The following is a 17988-nucleotide window of genomic DNA, read 5'->3' on the forward strand; positions in this document are numbered from 1 at the left end:
ACCACACACAGGAACTGTTCAAGGGAGCAGCTCTCCTGGGGTTTTGGTAGTGCTGCCATTGTGGTGGGAAAGGGGGAAGCCAGGGTGGGAAATAGTTCTGTAAGGCTCTGGCCTCACAGCAGTCTCTCATCTGAGGGCAGGCTGTAGGTTGTCAGCTTGTGTAACAGCCTCTAAACATCCATCCATTTCCTGGGGAGGAGACAGTTCTTGCTCAGCACCCAAATACTAGAGCAGAAGTAGGGATCAGCCTGTCCCTAGGAGCTTGGAGTTCTCCATCACTCCTGCCTCTTGAGTGCCTGGCAGTTCCCTGAGGCCATCCCAGTGGGGTTGGCAGACAGCAGTGCAGCCAGCTGCTGGAGTCACTGCTGGAGCTGGAGGCTGGGGGTTGTCCTAAGCCTGTGCTGTGCTTGACCTGGGATTCTGCCTGGCTCTTGAGCCAAGGAAAGGTAGAGTTTGCTGCTTGCTGCTGTCTGAAACCAGCTGCTGGGGGTTTGATGGAGGGTCAGTCCTGAGAGCTAATACTGTGGTGTTTCCAGTCCTTCAGGCAGCATCAATAATTACAGTGGCTACCTGAAGGAGTATCTGGCACTCCTGTGCTTTGGTTGTGTGCTGGTGCCAATGGTTGCTGCACTTTGGCAGGATGGCATTAGTGTGGATGGGACTGGAATCCTTTGTCCTGAAGGATTTACTGCCCTAATGGCAGACAGCTCTCACTGACCCAATAAATTACCTGATCCCCAGGATAAAGGCAGGAGAAAGCTCCATGGTGCCTTCTGGCCCAGGCAGAGCTGTGCCACACAACACAGGTTGTGTCACAACAGTGGTGTTTGGCCAGGCACTGACCCTGGGACACCTGGGGTCAGGCCAGGTCACTCAGTGACTCCCATGGTTGTGCACAAAGTGAGGACACTGGTTTTACAATGTGTCTGACACCACACAGAGCCCCTTAGCCTGGCTGCTGTTGGCCTTCCCCAGAGCTTGGGTGTTACAGGTGTCTGGCTGAGGCTGCACCTGCTGAAGTTCTGCTTTACCTGCAGGATGGGAGGGATCCCAGCTGTGAACGGCAAAGGAGAGCGTCTCCTGCTGCACGTGGGAATCATAGATATCCTGCAGTCATACAGGTAGGTAACCTGGCAGTGTGGGTTGGTTTTGCATTAAATTGATATTTGGTAAGGAGAGAAACCACCACAAAGTGTGTCTTTTCTGGCTGATAACATCTCTTTTTGTACCAAATGAAAGCAGGGGGCATGTTCTCTCCTGGAGACTGTGAGGATGAGTAGATATGGCTGCCCCAAGCTGGCCATGGGCTTCTTTCATGTCTTAGAACAGCTGGGGACACTCAGCCCTTCGTCCAGGATGATGAGCTGCTTATAAAGTAGTTTTTCACCTCAGTGTGGGAAGCATATGTCCAGGGGTGTAAGGTGTACCTCTTCCAGGCCAGCCCCTCCTTCCCCTGTGGTGTTCTCAGGCAGTCCTGACCTCCTGGGGGAGATGCTGGAGGAAGCTCAGTCCAGGTGACATTGGCAGCTCAGGGATCTCCCCTCTAGTGTATGACAGGGGGCTTGGTACAGAGTGCATGCCTGAATCTGTATCTTTGTTTTTCTCTCCACTTCTTCTTGGAATTAGGTTCATCAAGAAGTTAGAGCACACCTGGAAGGCCCTTGTCCATGATGGGGTGAGTGCCTGTGCAGAGGCAGGAGTTGTCCAAGCGTTGCAGGATTACGTGGTGGCTTTTATGGACCCTGGTCTGGCACAGCTGCAGCTGAAGAAAGGAGCAGTTCTTGCCCCTCATTCCTGCACAGCAGGGTGGTGCCACTTATTCCCAGCCAGGTTTCCTTGCTCAGTCCAGCTCCTGACACGCTGAGCTGTTGTGCTCACAGTTTTCCTCCCCTACTCTGTCTCCCATGGCACCAGGAGCACACACCAGGTGTGTGTGTTCCTGGGCTGTCAGGAGCCCTGTGCTGTTCTCTCTGGTGACTGGCTGTTTCCACCTCAGCAAGCTCCCAAGCCAGCAAATCCCTTTCCATGTTTCCTTGCTGGCTTCATTCCCGCAGCAGCCAGGTGTGTGTTTCTGAAAGAAGCCATTTTTCAGCCTTGCATTTCCCTTAAAGTGGCAAAGGAAATGTGGAGATGCCAAGTCGTGGAAGCGCAGTCAAACATCAGAAGCAGAAAGAGCTTCAGTTTTACTATTTTAAACAAGAACATTTGAAATGTATGGAGACCCTTGGCTGAATTTGGGTGTCTGTGTGGTGTGCAAAAGTATCCAGGTTTGATTGGAATCGCAGTCCACAAAGCCAGAAGAAATTTCATGTATGCAATCAGGCCAGTGTTTAAAAAATATCCAGGAAGTCTACAAAGGAATGAAATCACCAAAATCCATTATAAAATCACAGCAAGAATATAATCAAATGCAATCAGAGGCAATGCTTCAGGGTTATTTATAGCATTAATTAGAGTGTTTCAGTTAAGCCTTTCCATTTTAAGGCTCTGTCAGTGCTAAATGTTGGAATAAAAAAGACTGTGTTGGTTGTTACAGAAATTCTGCCTTGAGGGACCATTTTAAAATTAAACAATTGCTTCTTGCTGTTGTAGGACACGGTGTCAGTACACAGACCCAGCTTTTATGCAGAGAGATTTTTCAAATTCATGACCAACACGGTGTTTCGAAAGAATTCCTGTAAGTACCAAGTTGTGGGGCTGCTGTGCTCTGAGGTTCTACCTTGGCCTTGCTGCTGCAAGGAGTCTGGGCTGGAACCTGAGCAGGGTTTTCCAGTGTGGTACAGCTGTGAGAGCTGGGGGTGTACAGCCTGGAAAAGGCTCTTAGGAGACTTTAGAGCCCCTTCCAGTGCTTAAAGGGGGCTTAGAAAAAGGAGGGGGAAGGACTTTTTATACAGGCAGATAGTGACAGGCAAGGGGCAGTTGTTTTGAGCTGTCAGGGTTAGATGAGAAGTCAGGAAATCTGAAGGTGGGGAGGGCCTGGTACAGGCTGCCCAGAGCAGCTGTGGCTGCCCCATCCCTGGAAGTGTCCAAGGCCAGGTTGGACAGGTCTTGCAGCAACCTGCTCTAGTGCCCATGTCCCTGCCCAAGGAATGAGATGCATTTTTAAGGTCCCTTCCAACCCAAAACATTCCATGATACAGAGCAAAGCTAAGAACTGCAGAGCCCTCAGATTGTCACAGATTGCCTTGGTCTGGCTGAAGGGATGTGTGTGAGGGCAGAGCCTCTGCTTGTGAAGGGAGAAGCACCTTTGGTGTGACAGTAGCTGGTGGTGGTACTTTGACTCTTGGGTTTCATGTGGCTAAAATGGCTCCCGAGGTATTAAAGTCTTTTTTCCCAGCCCCGCGACCAAAGAAGAAGTCGAGATTCCTGGGCTCTGGTTCTCAAGGTTGTTTCTTTTCTCTTATCCATGACATTGTTTCTCTGACCTGCTGAGGTCTGTCCAGCAGACTGGCACACTGACCACCCTTGGGGTGGTGTTGGCTTTTTATACTAAGAACTACCTGTACTTTATTTACAATAATTTCCCAATACCTATCACCTGTGGTAGACAGTCTGTTTCTACTCTAAACCAATCCAGAAGTGTCACCATCACAGCAGAACATGGAGGACAAGAAGAAGAAGAAGGACAGGACATGCCCAGATTCCTCCATCTTGCCTCTTGAACCCCCATTCTAAATCCCCAAAATTCTACTTTTTCACCCTGTGACAAATTCACTATCATTCTACTCAAATTCTTGTGGCGTGTAAATCTTCACACAAAATTGGCAATTTTCTCCATGGGTTAAAATGGAAGGCACAGGTGTTTTTGACTCTGTGCCAAGGTCTCTGGGTCTCTGAACCCCCTGCTAGGGTCTCGAGTCTTCCAGGGCAGTCAGAGGAATGTCCTGGGTTCCAACATGTCGGAGTTCAGGACATCCCTCTGGCTGTCCTAGATTGCCAGAACCCCTGCCAGAGGGCTCAAAGACCCTGGCACAGAGCCCAAGACACCTGTGATTTTGATTATGACCCATGGAGCAAATTACCAACCTTATATGAAGATCTGCAAGCCACAAAACTTTAAGTAGAATAATAATTACTTTTTCACGGAGTGAAAAAATAGATTTTTTTGGGGTTTTTAGAATGGGAGTTCAGAGACCAAGATAGAAGAATTTGAGCGTGTCCAGCCTTTCTCCTTCTTCTTTTTCTTCTTAGCCTCCATCTTCTGCTGAGATGTTAGCACTTTTAGAGTGGTTTAAAGTAAAAGCTCACTGTCTAACATAAGTGATAGGTATTAGAAAGTCGATAGGTATTAGAAAGTCATGGTAAATAATGTACACGTAGTTTTTAGTAAAAAAAGATAACACCGCTCCAGGGGTGGCCGAAGTGCCTCTGTCTGTCCTGCTGAGCGGACCTCAGCAGGCCAGAAGAAAGAATTTTTTAGATAAGAAACAATAAACAACCTTGAGAATGAGAACTGAAGGGTTCTGACTCCTCCTTCAACCGCCGAGCTGAGAAGGGACTTTCTGACGCACCTCAGAATCACTCTGCCCAGCTAAAGCCCCGAGACCGACATTTGGCCTTCTCTGCCTCCCCAGCTCTGAAGTCGTCCCCCTCCAAGAAAGGGCGCAGTGCCTTGCTGGCCGTGAAGACGGCGGGTCCCACGGCGGCGTTCTCGGCCAGCCAGCTGGCCTCCGACAAGGACGACACCCAGTACGACCTGCGGGCGGCCCGGAGCTACCCCACGCTGGACGATGAAGGTGACAGCCCCGCTCAGGGTACTGCATCTGTGCTTACCCTCTCTTTCCTAGCAGTTCTTTAGGATCCTCCCTTGTTCTCATCAAGTTCCCCACTGTGCACCAACCGCAGATCTTTCCTCATGGATAGCTCTTCATTGCATGTCTTGCTGTGCTTTGCAGGTGCTAAACCTAACCAGGACAGGGAAGAAGGTAAGAGTGCATTGTTTTGTCGCAGCACCAGCAGGTACTTGATGCGACACCTCTGCATCAAAGGAGACCAAATCCCTTCTTTGCAGCACTGTGGGGTTCTGCAGTAAAAATGGTCGCCTGCATCACTGCTGCAAGACAGCTGCTGCCAAGGGGCACCATAAGTCATAGCTCAAAGCCAACAGAAAGTAGCATTTTCTACCCTTTAAAAAAAAGATTGGTGGGGGGGTGACTGGGAACTGCAGCACTCCAATGACAGTGTTTGGGCAGTTATAACAGGCAGGATCTTGCCGTTGAAAAACAGAGGAATGGGCTGGTTCTGTGCTGCATTTCCTTCACTTCCATCTGGCTGCGTTTACAGCTGAGCGCTGGAGGACAAGCTCCTCCAGTGCATGGGTGTTGGATTGCTCCCTGTGCAAAGCACTGAACATCTCTTAATTCACGTGGATATTTATCCCTGGTGATCCAAGCCTTTAATCCAGCTTTGGTCACCAGTGAGAAGTCTTCACTGGCATTCTATTTCCTGCCTGTTGTGCTGGAAGTGGTGCTGACTGGTTCTTCCCAGAGGATGCCTTGGGAGAGGCTGTCATGACCCAACTAAACTTCTGCCTGTCTGTGGTTTGAGTGCCCAGTCCCAGTGTGGGTGTGCAGCTTCATGGTGGAACAGCCTTGCACAGGGCTGGTGTAGGTGAAGTGTTGGTGTTTGACTTAATCATCTCTTCTTCCTGCCTCTCCCCTGCCCTGCCCTGGGCCAGCAGGCAGGCCAGACCTGCTCCCTTGCACTCCTCCTTCCTTTGAAGAAGCTACCACGGCCTCCATAGCCACGACACTATCGTCAACATCTCTGTCTGTTCCCGAGCGATCCCCCTCGGAGACCTCTGAGCAGCCCAGGTACAGGTGAGGAGATTTCCCTGCTCCCACTGGTGCTGAGTGGCTGCTCCTGCTCTCAGTGCTGCAGATCCCGCAGGCTGCCCTGCACTCTGCAATGCTAATGACCGATTTTAATTAAATCTCTCCTGGGAGCAAGCAGACACAGCTTTGATGGGATTAATTATTGCTGGAAGAAGTGTCAGCTGTTAAGTAGAACATCTCCCTCATGGGATGTGGAGGTAGATTTGGGGACAGTGCAGGATTTCTGGCTTAAATTGCTCCTCCAAACTCTCCTGTTTTCTTTCCACAGGAGGCGTACACACTCCTCGGGGCAGGATGGCAGGTGAGAAATGGGTCGCCTGTCTTCTTATCTCATCTTCTCTCTGATGCACAGAGACCTCATGTTTATCCCTGTGCAAAGGTCACTTAGAGGGCTGAGTGGGAATTTCAGCAGCTCCAGGATTTTGGCATGGATGCTGAGCTGCTTCTGCAATCAGATGATCCCCATTTCTTACACAGAATTTTCCTTGCAAAGCAGATCTCTTAGTGGTTTGAAAATACCAATTATTTGATAGGAAAGCGGACAACAGTATTGTCCAAATTTACCCACCCACCCAGCACCAGAGTCAAGGAAGGTCATTTAAGTCCCTTTAGCAAGTAAGTGAGCCCTGACAGTAGGAACATTCCTCCTCTGAGGATCGGCTTGTGGCCTGGGCAGAGTGAAAGGGTTTTGACTTTATGAGGCACTGAGCACCCTCAGTCCCCACAGAAGTAGCTTCCAGTGTTTTCAGAAATCTGTGAGGCTTTTTTCCTCCTGTGGTGTCTCAGAGCCAAGGGCAAAGTAGGACAGAAATGCTGTGCTGCAGAGGGGTGTCTGATTTTAGAGGCTCTTATCATTAAATTATTGTGCATTATTGTGGAATTATTTTGCATCAGTAAAAATTTCCCCCTTGCTCATGTCAGCAGGATCTGCACGAGGAGCCAGCGGATGCTGCTGGCTCTGCCCTCGCTTTCCAGGACATTGTGTAGGTGTAGTAGGCTTTGAAATGACATCGGAGACTCAGTCCTAGGATGTGCCATAGCCAGAGGAGCCTGACAGGCTGATGTCCTCTCTCCCTGCAGTCAGTGTTTGGTGCTTGGAAGGAAAGGTCTTTGGAAGATGAGGGTTTGGCCCACGTTACAGGCATCTGCTGTTGTTCCAAGCTTTGAGTGATTTGCCGAGTTCAGCTGACAAGCACTGTGAAAAAATCCCTTTCTGTGGTATTTCCTAATGAAAATACCTCTGGATGTTGCATGTTGCTGAATCCTGCCCTGGAGGGCAGGGACCTGCTCACTGTGAGAATTGTCAGGGACTTGTGAAGCACCTCATCTCCTGCAGAATCCAGTGTTAGAAATTGCTGAAAATTGGAGACTTAAACCCAGGCCCCAGTGGTGGGGCCCATGTGGCAAATGCAGTGACTTCATCCAAAATAGTTCAGACTCATTGGAACCTCCTGGAAGGAGGGAGCTGCTGTAGTATGTGACTGCTCCTCCAGAAATGGGTCAGGTGAGTCAGAGTGACCTGGGAGCATTCAGGGAGCTCAGTGGCTTGGAGTAGATCTGTCTGTCACAGATTTGCCAGAGCTACACTGACTGTCTGCAGGTGTGGCCACCTTTGCTGTTTTTTGCCTAGTTTGTCCCTTTCTAATCCCAGTGCTTCCATGTGCCCCTCCTGGGAGGGTAGGGACCTGTGCACTTGTGGAGCTCTCTGGGATCCCCTGGTGAACACCAGTGGAGACACAAATTTATTAAAGCAAGAATTTACATTCCTGAGCTGAGATGGAAAAAATCTTACCCAATTTGCTCAAGAACGTGTCGTGCCTCTGGTTATTCTGGTCTGCTGGGGAATTCAGTCCAGGTTTGAGGTCCGGCCCTGAGGAGTGTAGCAAGGTCTGTGCATGGAGCTGGACTGAAGTGCTGCCCACTGGTCAGAGCCAGCCCTGCAGGAGCAGGGCAGTGCTGTCAGTGAACCCAGGCTCAGCCTTCTCTGACAACTGCCCCTTGGCTGGGCAGGCTCCTGCTCCTCCTTCCCATGGGGACAGAGCAGCCAGCCCTGCTGGCACAAGTAATTACTTTAATAGCATGAGGTATTAAAGTGAAGATTGTCAGAAACAGTTCCAGATAAATCTCAACCCTGGAACAGCTTGGGTGTGCTGGGAGTCTTGGAGGAGGTCAGAGGCTCTGGCCTGGGTGCCAGGGTAACTCTGGACCCAGGTTTTCCCTAGACGTCAGTTCTCTTTGCTCCAGTGCTCCATTTGACACTGCCCACCTTTCCTGCTGCACTGGCTGTTTAACTCCTTTGCTCTTGTCCTCTTTTCCCACCTTGTTATTCCTGAGTGCTGTAATCTTCTCTCTTTTTTTCCTGGGAGTTTTGGTTATCCAAACCCTCAATCCTGGGAGGTCTGAGTGCTCCCTCTGAGCTGAAATCAGCCACTGAGTCTGTGCTGGGAGCCCAGTGCCACAGTAGCAGCAGCTGTGTGCTGGGGCAGAACTGCACAAGAGACTTGGCTGGCTCTGAACTGATTCAGGCTGATTTAAAACTGAGGGCTGTGCATAACTCATTTCTAGCTGAGTCTTTGGGCCTGTCTCCCCTTTGGTTTCCAGGTCACACGAGGAGGCGCGGGTCCAGGAGGAGGTTCAACAAGTCAGTGTCGAGCTGGAGCTCAAGTGTGACGTTGAGATTGTAGCTCCTGAAGAAGAAGTCAAAGAGTGAGTGTTTTAGAGTGTTGCAGATCCCACACAGTGGGTTTTGAGCTGTGCCTGCTTGTGCTGGAGGCTTTGCTGGAATCATGGGTGTTCGGTGAGGCTGAGCACAGTACTGACCTGACCTGCCCTGACGTGACCTTTCAGGATGTGATAGCATAGCATCTTCAGAAGCTCCTCTGTAATAAATCCGTTTTGCTTGCTCCTGTCCTGACTGCAGTGACTAGACTGTCATTTCTTTCCCCTGTGCAGAGAGGCAGCTTCTTCAGCCTGTGCCATTGTCACATCCACAGCCACCGTAGAGGTGGAGACGGCCAGCCAGGCCTCGGAGCCAGCCAGCCAGGCCTCGGATGAAGACGACGTGCCAGTCACAGACATTTACTTTGTAAGAGACCTTCTCCACCTGGCCCTTGGGGGGTGATGGGAAGGGTTGGACAAGGCTCTCAGTATCGTTCCAGGCAGTCAGGCGGGCTGTGGCTGCCCTGCACCATCTTGGTGTGAAGCACCTTGAGACCTCCGTGCTGGGTGGGTTTTTGAATGCAGGGAACTGGATTAAACCTGGAGAACTCAAAACAGCATCTAGAGGGGCTCACATAGGTGGCACTCCTGCTGTGGATGTAGCTGTAGCTGTGCTGCTCTACTTCCAAGCACAAGTGTTTGTCTAGGCCGGCACATTTGCTCCTGGGACAAGCCAAGGTGATGTGGGTGCAACAGAGAGGTTCTTTCTTCCTCAGCCAGAGATCTTGGCTGCTTTCCTGACACAAGCATGGCCTAGACCCAAAGGGAGGTGGTTGCAGAGGGTGACCCTGGGCTCTGGTGAACTCCTGGCTTTTCCTTTCCCTGCAGGCTGCATTAGGTGATGCAGTGGGAGTCTAGTGCTGAGCCAGGGAGTAAGTTGGTGGTTGGCAGCAGAGTGCCGTGGAGCCTGGCGCTGGTCCTCACTCAGCTCCCACAATGGCTGAGCAACTTCTGCAGACCAGAGAAGAGGTTTTTTAGCAACATGTACCTGTCCTGTGGATTCCCAGAGCACAGCTGAGTGCCTGTCCCATGAGAGCTGAGTTCTCTCTTGTGCCTGGGCACTGGAACCCTCATTAAAAGAGGTGCCCGGCTCCTCCTTGCTCGGATTTGTTGCTGTTAGTTCTGTGGTGCTGGAGACAACCTGAGCCCATGCAATGGGCTCCTTCAGGCTAAACTAAAATGCAGCATTGGCCTTTCCCTGGACTCTTGTGACTCTGCTGCAGAGCTGCTCACTCATTGCTGAGTTGCTCTGAGGCTTGTGGGAGCTGTGGAAGGAATCAGCCCTGTTTTACAGCTTGTTTGGGGTTGGATGCATGCTGTTCAAAATGCAAACGGCTCCTCTAACACTGCCCCCTCCTTGCCTGTGGATGGCAGCTGTGTGCAGGCAGATCCTGCCTGCTCCCCTGGCAAGTGTCTTCTAGTGAGGGGCAGCTGCTCTTCCTCCCTGTCCCTGGGCATATGGACTGCCCCCAGCTTGAGGGGCACCTCTCTCCAAGAGAAAATTCTGCAGAGTGTATTCACAGAGAGTGTGACTGACTGCTCATCAGCATTTCATACTTCATCTGAGTCTGAGTTTTGCATTAAATGTGTGTTGTGTGCTGTGGAGTGTTTATCACTGCTGGGATGAAGGGAAAAGCTGATTTGAGTTCCCATGGGCACTCTCCTTGGAAAACAACTTGAGCTGGAGCTCAGGTGAGGCTGCACGCGTGCACTCAGGTAGCACCACAGCTGCTCCTGCAGGAGTGCTCAGGGGCAGCGGTGGGTGAAGGGATGGTGTGTGCAGGGGAGGATTTGGCGAGTCCCAGGAGACTGTGGTCTGATGACTGAAGTCTGCTCCTGGAGAGCACTTCATTCTCCTGTTTATCCCCAGGGAATAAAAGTGCAGAGTGTGGCAGGGCATGGGCGCCGCTCTTCCCTGCACGGCTTTCCCACCTGCTCACCCGTTCAGGCCTGGAGTTGCCCAACCCCTTGTTTTTTGCTTTCTCTTTCATCCTCTCTTTCACATCACCCTTTTTTTCCTCTGTTTCCTTTCTCACCTCACTTGCCCTGGGGCCACTCAGTTCACAGATGGGAGGTACTGGATTTACTCTCCCCGCCAGCGCAGACTCCGAACTACCTCGCATTCCTCTGGGATTGTAAGTGACCACGCCAGCACAGCATGTAGGGGAGCAGAGCTGCAGCTTTGAAACACTGGGGCCAGCATCCCATTTCTCTCAATGGCTGGGGCTCTGGATTGAGTGGGCATTAGGAACCAGCCTAGCAGAAATTCACCAGTGGATCTTGTAGGATCTGAGAGAATCATGAGCTCTGTCCCTTTTCTGCAGACTGGTGACACAGCTCGTATCCTGGGATGAGCTGTAGTGTCACCCAGCCCTTGGGAAAACTGAGAGCAGTGAGGCCCTGGCACAGGTTACCCAGAGAACCTGTGGTTGCCCTCTCTGGAAATGTCCAAGGTCAGACTGGATGGGCTTGAAGCAGTCTGGGATAGTGGAAGATGTCCCTGCCCATGGCAAGGGGGGATACTGGGTAATCTTCCATCCCAAACTGTTCTGTGATTCTTAGAACCAGATCTGGCCAGAGAAGCACCAGGGCCTCTATAGGTGATGTCAGGCTCAGCTCCCTCAGCCCAGGAAGAGGGTTGGAAAGACACCATTAAGATGTTTTGAAGGTTCTAAAACTCCAGTAGCAAACAGAACAGTTTTAGCTTGTGGGGAGCATCTCATAAACCAAATGAGGCAGGAGGTTCTGAGTTAGGGCTGGTTTCAGCTCCCCAGCCCTTCTCAGCATCACCAGTGCACTCCTTCCTCATTGTAGGTGTTCTGTGAGCAGGCAGGATTTTCCTTTCCAAAAGATGCAGGGAGGCATTTGAGCTTTTAGGGGCTGAATCTAGAGCTGAGATTGTTCTGGGGTTAAGCATTTAGCTTCTCATGCTTTGGGAGAGCTGCTGTCCCCAGGGGGTGGTGGCAGTGCTGCCGGAGCCTCGCTGGTGCAGCCTGGTGTTCCCATTTGGGTTACAGGCAGGGTGCATGGGGAAGCAGGGGCAGGAATGTGCCCCTGGCTGTTGCTGATGGCATGAGGAAGGTGCTGCTGAGCAAACAGGCAACTCCTTCTGCAGCCCCTCCTGCGCCTCAGCTGGGTTTGGCTGCTCTGGCACGGGGAAGGGTAATGCCAAGCACTGGGTGCTCCTTTATCTCCCACAGCTCCCTGCATGCAACCAAGCTCCTAAAAGGCTCTGAAAGAGACTGCCTGGAGCATGTGGTTCAGTCAGGCTGAATGAACCATCATGGATGAAAAAGAGGATATGGAACAAGCTTGATGTGGTGAGGAGGTTTCCTGTACCTCTGACAGAGCCCTGTGAGAAGCTCCAGACAGGGGCTTCTCAGCCTTCCTTCCTCCCAGCAGTCTCTACTAATGGAGCTGCAGTTACTGGGGGGTTCAGCATGTGGAGCCCAGTGCTTCAAAGCTTCTCTGGCTTCTTGTAGTTCTTTGTACATGGTAGACTGTGATGCTCAGTTCCTGGGCTGGGAACACTGCGGGCTTCTTCCAGACACCCAGTTCTGCTTCTCTTCCTTTGCAAATGCCAGGCTGGGTCAAAGGGGGCAGTTTCTTCTCTGTGGGAGCTCCTCTGGAGACAAAAGAGCCTGTTTGCAATGTAAATGGGGCCCCCCTGGGAACACTGGCAGCAGAGACCAGCCCTTGAATCTGTGCTGTGTAGGCAGCAGAGTGTGTCTTCTCACAGCAATGCCCAGTGCTCTGATAACTGTCCCTCAAGGCACACCTCCTTCCCCTCATTCTTTACAGGGTCCAGTTGTGTTTTGCCTCCTGTGTTGTACTTGTTCCCATCACCCCACTGTCCCCAAAATGTCAGCAATAACTGTTTCCTTTCTGTGGCCACCATCATCCATGGTCTCACCCCAGCCCCACTACCTTCTGCAGAGAAGGAGGAAGGCACAACAAACAAATCCAGTTTCCCTGTAAAAGCCCTCCTGGATACCAGTTTGTAGCATGCACAGGGCTCTGGAAATGGGAGGGTGACACCTGGTAGCAGGTAGCAGGAGCCCAGAGCTGTCACTACTCTTAGGTAAGTCACTTCCCAAATCTCTCGGTTTCTCTGAAGCCAGGATGATGCCGTGGCCAGGAGCTGAGGTTTCCCTGACATCTCAAAAGCTCTAAAACTCCATCCCTACGAGAGGAGAGGGTGTGCCACCCCCACTGCAGCTGGCACAGTGTCCCAGTTGGCAGGGAGCCAGTATGTGCTGAGGATGAGGAGGGCTCCCCTGCTGAGAGCCACCTCTGGGCTCAGTGCTCTCCCTCCAGGTGGACAGCTGTTCTTACTGTATTGTTTCCTGCTCTTTTTATTTTCTCCTTTTATTTTTTCCTCTTCTCTCCTTTGCTCCCTGCTCTGCTGCTGCTCTCCCTGCATTCTCCCTGCCGTCTCTGGCCACTCTGGCAGCCGACAGACGAGAGGAGTTGGGTTTACTCCCCGCTCCACTATAGCACTCAGCTCCACTCTGTCTCCGATGAGGAGAGCGATACAGTAAGTGTCCAAAGCCGTGTGCCGGGCGCCCGCTGCGTCGGGCTCGCAGTTTGTGCTCCCTGTGCAAGGTCAGCCTGGCCTCTGGCAGCGTGGGGCTCCTGCATGGCTGCGGCAGAGCCCGGCTGCCTCTCAGGTCAGCTCTGTGCTGGCAGAGCCCTGGCCGGCTCAGCAAGGGCTGTGGCTTATTCTCGTTGTTTGGTGCAGGAAAAACTTTGGGGAGCTCAGGTTTCCCAGACATGTTGCCATTTCTGGAGGATGTAGAACAGCCTCTGGTTGTGCTGGGAAGCTGGCGGGACAGAGACCTGATTGATGTGGGCACTGGTGCTCAGGGGTTGATCCTCTTTCCTCTCACGACCAGGAAGACATTGAGGGGCTGGGGCATGTCCAGAGAAGTGAGTGGACATGGGGAAGGGGCTGGAACACAAGTGTGATGAGGAGCAGCTGGAAGGGCTCAGCCTGGAGAAAAAGAGGCTCAGGGGGGACCTTGCTCTCCACAACTCCCTGACAGGAGGGGGCAGCCAGGTGGGGATCGGTTCTGCTCCCAGGGAACAAGGGACAGGAGAAGAGGAAACAGCCTCAAACTGTGCTAGGGGAGGTTTAGGTTGGATATTTGGTAAAATGTCTTGACTGAAAGGGGGGGGTTGTCAGGTATTGGAACAGGCTGCCCAGGGCAGTGGTGGCATCAGTGTCCCTGGAAGTGTTCAACTGACATGTGGCTGTGGCACCTGGGGACATGGGTTAGTGGTGAACGTGGTGGTGCTGGGCTGATCTGAATTTGGTATTCTTGGAGATCTTTTCCCACCTTAACAAATCCATGATTCTGTGACTCTGTTCTCTCTGCCTCTTGCAGTAATCTCTATGCAGACACAGAAGTCCCAGAGAGCAGCGATTCCCTCTGCAGGTCGATGTGTTCCCTTTTCGTTGATGCAGCCATTCCAGTGGGATGGGGAAGAGCTTGCTGACACCAGTATTGCTGCACTGCAGGATCCCGGGCACTGCGTTTCAGAATGGAGCAAAACTATAACCATGTATTTCTACTCACCCCAGATGTGGGCAGCAAAGAAACCACCCGCTCACCCGCAGCTCCCAGCAGAGAATTCTAGCTGGGTGTAGAGAATCCTGGGTAGTAACACAGTGTTTTCCAGATGTGCACTACCATAGCTACCTATCCATGTGTGATACTGTGAACCTTTTTAATTTTTTAATCATGTATTTATTTCTTTTATCTTTGCACAGAGACAGCACAAATGTGCTTTTTTAAACATTTAGTTTACTGCACTTTTTTTTTTTCTTTTTTTTTTTTCTTTTTTTTTTTCTTTTTTTTTTGGTCATATATTTGTGCATCAAAAAGGAGCATGAGACTTCACCGAAGAATGGGTAGGAGCACGTTGCTGGGGAGGGCAGGGAGCGGAGTGGCTTCATGTGAGGCAGCAGTGTGGTCTCACCAACGGAGGGAGTCAGGAGTTTTCAGGCTGTCCAAACACTGCCACAGTTTTTCCAAGTGGCCCAAGGCAAATCACTAAACCACTCTGTGCCTCGGTTTCCCCCGTGCTAATGGGTGCACAGTACCTGCTTCCGTTACAGCACTTAAACCCTGGGATGAAAGGTGCTATGAAAATGAAATGTATTAAAGGCCATGGAATAGAATTGCTCCCATGTTACCATAGTCCAAAGCAGCCATGCCAATTCACTTGGATCCAAACTCTCTAGTGACTTCTGTCTGTGACACCGTGCGGGACAGCACACAGTTCCTGGTGACAGTGACGTGGACTCCTCAGCTCTCCCCGAAGTCGTGATGGGTTCCAGCTCCCCCCTGTGCTGCACTGCTGCGCCACCCCTCCCTCTGTGCTTGGAGTCCACACCTCATCCAAGTGGCCACCGCCTGCTCCAGCCCTGCAGGCACGGACAGATGGGAACTGGGCACCTCCCGAGCCCGGCCACGTTGGAGGGCAATTTCCCCACTCTGCCCAGCCCACGTGGGGCTTGTCCAGACCCTGCATCCTCCTGGAGCCCCTCAGCCCCTCACGTGCTCGTGGGTGTGCCCTGGGGTCACGGACACTGGGGTCACACGTGCCCTCTGCTCCGCAGGGCAGGTAGGGACACAAGGGCACGTCCAGTCACTGGAGGCAGGAATGGGAGCCTGGCTCTGCCACGGAATTGTGCCAGCACTGCTGTGCTCACCGACTCTTGGACAGAAAGCTGGCTGACTGGGGTGCTGCCTGGGGTCACGTCTGCTGATGGAAATCCCTGCTGTGGTGTCTGAGAGGGTTTGCTTTGCAAGGGCTGTGGGCTGTAGGTGAGAGAATTTGATGTCAGGGGTAGTGTTCAGGCTCATCCATCTGCAGGACACATATCATAGCATAGTCTGGAATCCAGCAATCCTGTCCTCATCTCCCAGAGAGAAAAGAGGAAGTCCTTTAGACCAGAGGGAGACAGTTCTTGTTTGTGTGCTTTATGAACCTCGCTTGAGAAAGAGTCTCTTTATTCCCTTTACAATCTTCACTGTTCTTGGGATTCCAGCTAGAGGGGTAGGGAAGCAGGACCCTGCTCTCAGGCCTCAGTCCCCACAATCTCTTCAGAGCAGCACTCAGGAGTGGTTATGTTGGGCCCCAGAAGGTAGCTGGGCTGACGGGAAGCTCTTCCTTCTGTACTGTACTGAACTTAGTGAGAATCTTCAGGAATTGATGTTTTTTTCTTGCCCAGAATACAGGACCTGGACTTCCCTTCCCTGCCTGTAGATGCAGAAGGCTGTGAGTTGTGCTTCTTGGAAGCACAGTCGGGGGATTGTGCAAGTTGCTGCTGTTCATGTATCCATGTATTTACCAAATAGTCTATCAAAAGTCTCTCAAGAAACTCTCCCCTTTCTGTCACTGCTTGGCAGCTCATTCTCCCAGCTGCAGCTCCTGTCCCACCCCACCTTCCTGTGCCACCCAGGGGGCTCTGCAGGCTGGGGGGCTCAGGGGTTGGTGAAGGGGAATGGGAACCATGCAATACCTACAGCCTCACCTGCCTCTGGGCTCAAGGCAAGGTGCTTCAAAAAGCTAAAAATTCAACATCTTTTTCTTCCAACAGTGTGTGTAGAATGGCCAGAGGAAGCCACATCCCTGCTGCACCTGCTGCTGTTGGGTGCTGTGCTGGAGGAGGGGGCTCTGGGGGGGAACCGGGGTGGGCTGGAGCTGTTCTGAGCAGGCCCCTGCCCTAGGACCACTTCAGTCAGGGGCTGGAGGGTTTGGCCTCATCAGGACTTTCCAGCCACCTGAAATCAAGCACCTGCTTTGAGACGGTTCAAGCATCACTGGTGGAGATTTTATTCCTTCCCCTCATTTCTAGGGGGTCTCTAAAGCTGCTTGATGTGTGTGCAGGGAGTGTCCCAGAGAATGAGCTTTGTGAGCTGGAGCTGTGCTTGGGTCCTGAGAGAGGGAGGGAACCCAGAGCTCCTGCAGCATGTTCATTCAATTCGAAGAATTGTCTTCCCTTTTTGAGATGATCCTTGTGCAGTTCTGTAATGCTGGACCCTTTGGAGCAGGTCTGGATGGGCTGGGGTGGTCCTGTAAGAGCACAGGCAAAGGCTTGAAACAGCTTTGGCAAGGGGACAAGGAGGAACCTTCCTGTAGACAGATGCTGATCTGCCCCTGCTCAGGCTGGCACAATCCCTGCCGTGTCACCTCCTGCCCCAGCAGCTCCCAGTGCTGGGGAACTGCTTCCCACAGAGGCTGAAAGGACCTTGGATTTCAGAGGTCATTCTTGGCCCCCTCTGCATGGCACTGCAAGGGAGCAGCAGAAGCTCTGGAGCATGTCACAGGCACTGCCAGTGCTGCCTGGGTAGGAACAGCACTTGCCCATGGGAAAGAGCATCCCTGGTCTGAGTGTTCCTCCATCTGCACCTCAACTCATTCTGGACTTGAGGTGCTGTTCTCTGCCAGGCTCCCTTTAGTGACCCAGCAGGTGTTGTCCAGGCTCTCCACCATTAAAGGAGGCACCACGAGTCTTCTATTCTGAGATTTGACCCCGCAGGACAGCCCCTTCCCAGTCTGTGCCCTTCATCCCCAAAGTCCCAGCTGGGATCTCAGACTCTGTGGGACATGCCCTGACCACTGCCTGGTGCTGGGGCTGCAGGTGAGCTCTCCCTGCCAGGTAAGGGGCTGACAGGAGGAAATGGGCTTCTCTGTGCTTGAGTTTGCAGTCAGGCTCCTGTAAAGGCTCTGGGGCAAGCCCAGGAGCTCGCAGAGACCCTCAACACCTGCAGAGGGGATGCAGCGTTTGGTTGCCGCTGCCTCTCTGGCCACATGTGCTGAATTGCACGGCGGGGAGTGTTTTAGTGAAGCCAGAGCACTCAGAGGCCTTGGTCCAAGGCAGGCAGAGACGTTTGCAGGGCTCCATCGCCCCTCGCGTTCCCCTTCTCATTCCCAGCCACTGCTCCAGCGCTTCCCGAATGGACAAGGAGAAAGCCAGGTCATGGCTGAGAGGTTTTCTGTCCATGTCTACCCGCGCAACGTCTGTCCCGGTGGCTGTCCCTGTTCCCACGTGTCCCGGTGGGTGTCCCCGCGGATGTCGCTGTTCGCACGCGTGTCCGTGTCCGCGCGTCCGCCGGGGGGGGGGGGGCGCGGCCGGACGGGGAGGCCGATGTTGGGGCGTGATCCCGCCTCTGCTCCAGGAGCTCGAGGCCTGGGCGCTGTTTTTCTTTTCTCTCGGTTGTTTTGAGGGTTTTTCCCCTCCTTCTCCGGGGAAGCCCTTCCCAGAGCTCTGTACCCCGCTCCCATAAAGCGTTCCGCAGTCTGTGCTGAGCTCCGCGCTTCCGCCTCTCTGTGCGCCGCGGGCACGGCCGGGCCGGGGAGGGGGCGGGATCGCCCAGGCTCCGCCCCCGCCGCGGGCTGCCCGCCGCCCGCCTGTCTGCGCCGG

The 17988-nt window shown here is 52.6% G+C and overlaps 1 protein-coding gene across 11 annotated transcripts in view; it reads left to right on the forward strand.

The window, feature by feature from the left end:
• Positions 1-17859, forward strand: part of PIP5K1C (phosphatidylinositol-4-phosphate 5-kinase type 1 gamma) — a 53414-nt gene extending 35555 nt beyond the window's left edge. The window contains exons 9-20 of one of the 11 annotated variants that reach the window (XR_014616731.1): positions 1038-1121; positions 1627-1675; positions 2593-2677; positions 4575-4754; positions 4896-4925; positions 5681-5819; positions 6103-6135; positions 8436-8540; positions 8787-8919; positions 9381-9424; positions 10613-10687; positions 13006-13034. Coding sequence is in view for 10 of the 11 variants with exons in the window: in XM_084221283.1 (XP_084077409.1) it covers positions 1038-1121; positions 1627-1675; positions 2593-2677; positions 4575-4754; positions 4896-4925; positions 5678-5819; positions 6103-6135; positions 8436-8540; positions 8787-8919; positions 10613-10687; positions 13006-13089; positions 13940-13942 (1003 nt within the window). In the remaining variant the exon portion in view is untranslated. Of the gene's footprint in view, positions 1-1037; positions 1122-1626; positions 1676-2592; positions 2678-4574; positions 4755-4895; positions 4926-5677; positions 5820-6102; positions 6136-8435; positions 8541-8786; positions 8920-9380; positions 10555-10612; positions 10688-13005; positions 13090-13939 lie in introns of those variants that run through there. The other 10 variants (XM_084221283.1, XM_084221285.1, XM_084221286.1 and 7 more) reach the window with 10 other exon arrangements.
• Positions 17860-17988: the final 129 nt, after the last annotated feature.

This window comes from Fringilla coelebs (assembly GCF_963513975.1).
Source record: "Fringilla coelebs genome assembly, chromosome: 24".
In the NCBI taxonomy this organism is placed as follows: domain Eukaryota; kingdom Metazoa; phylum Chordata; class Aves; order Passeriformes; family Fringillidae; genus Fringilla; species Fringilla coelebs.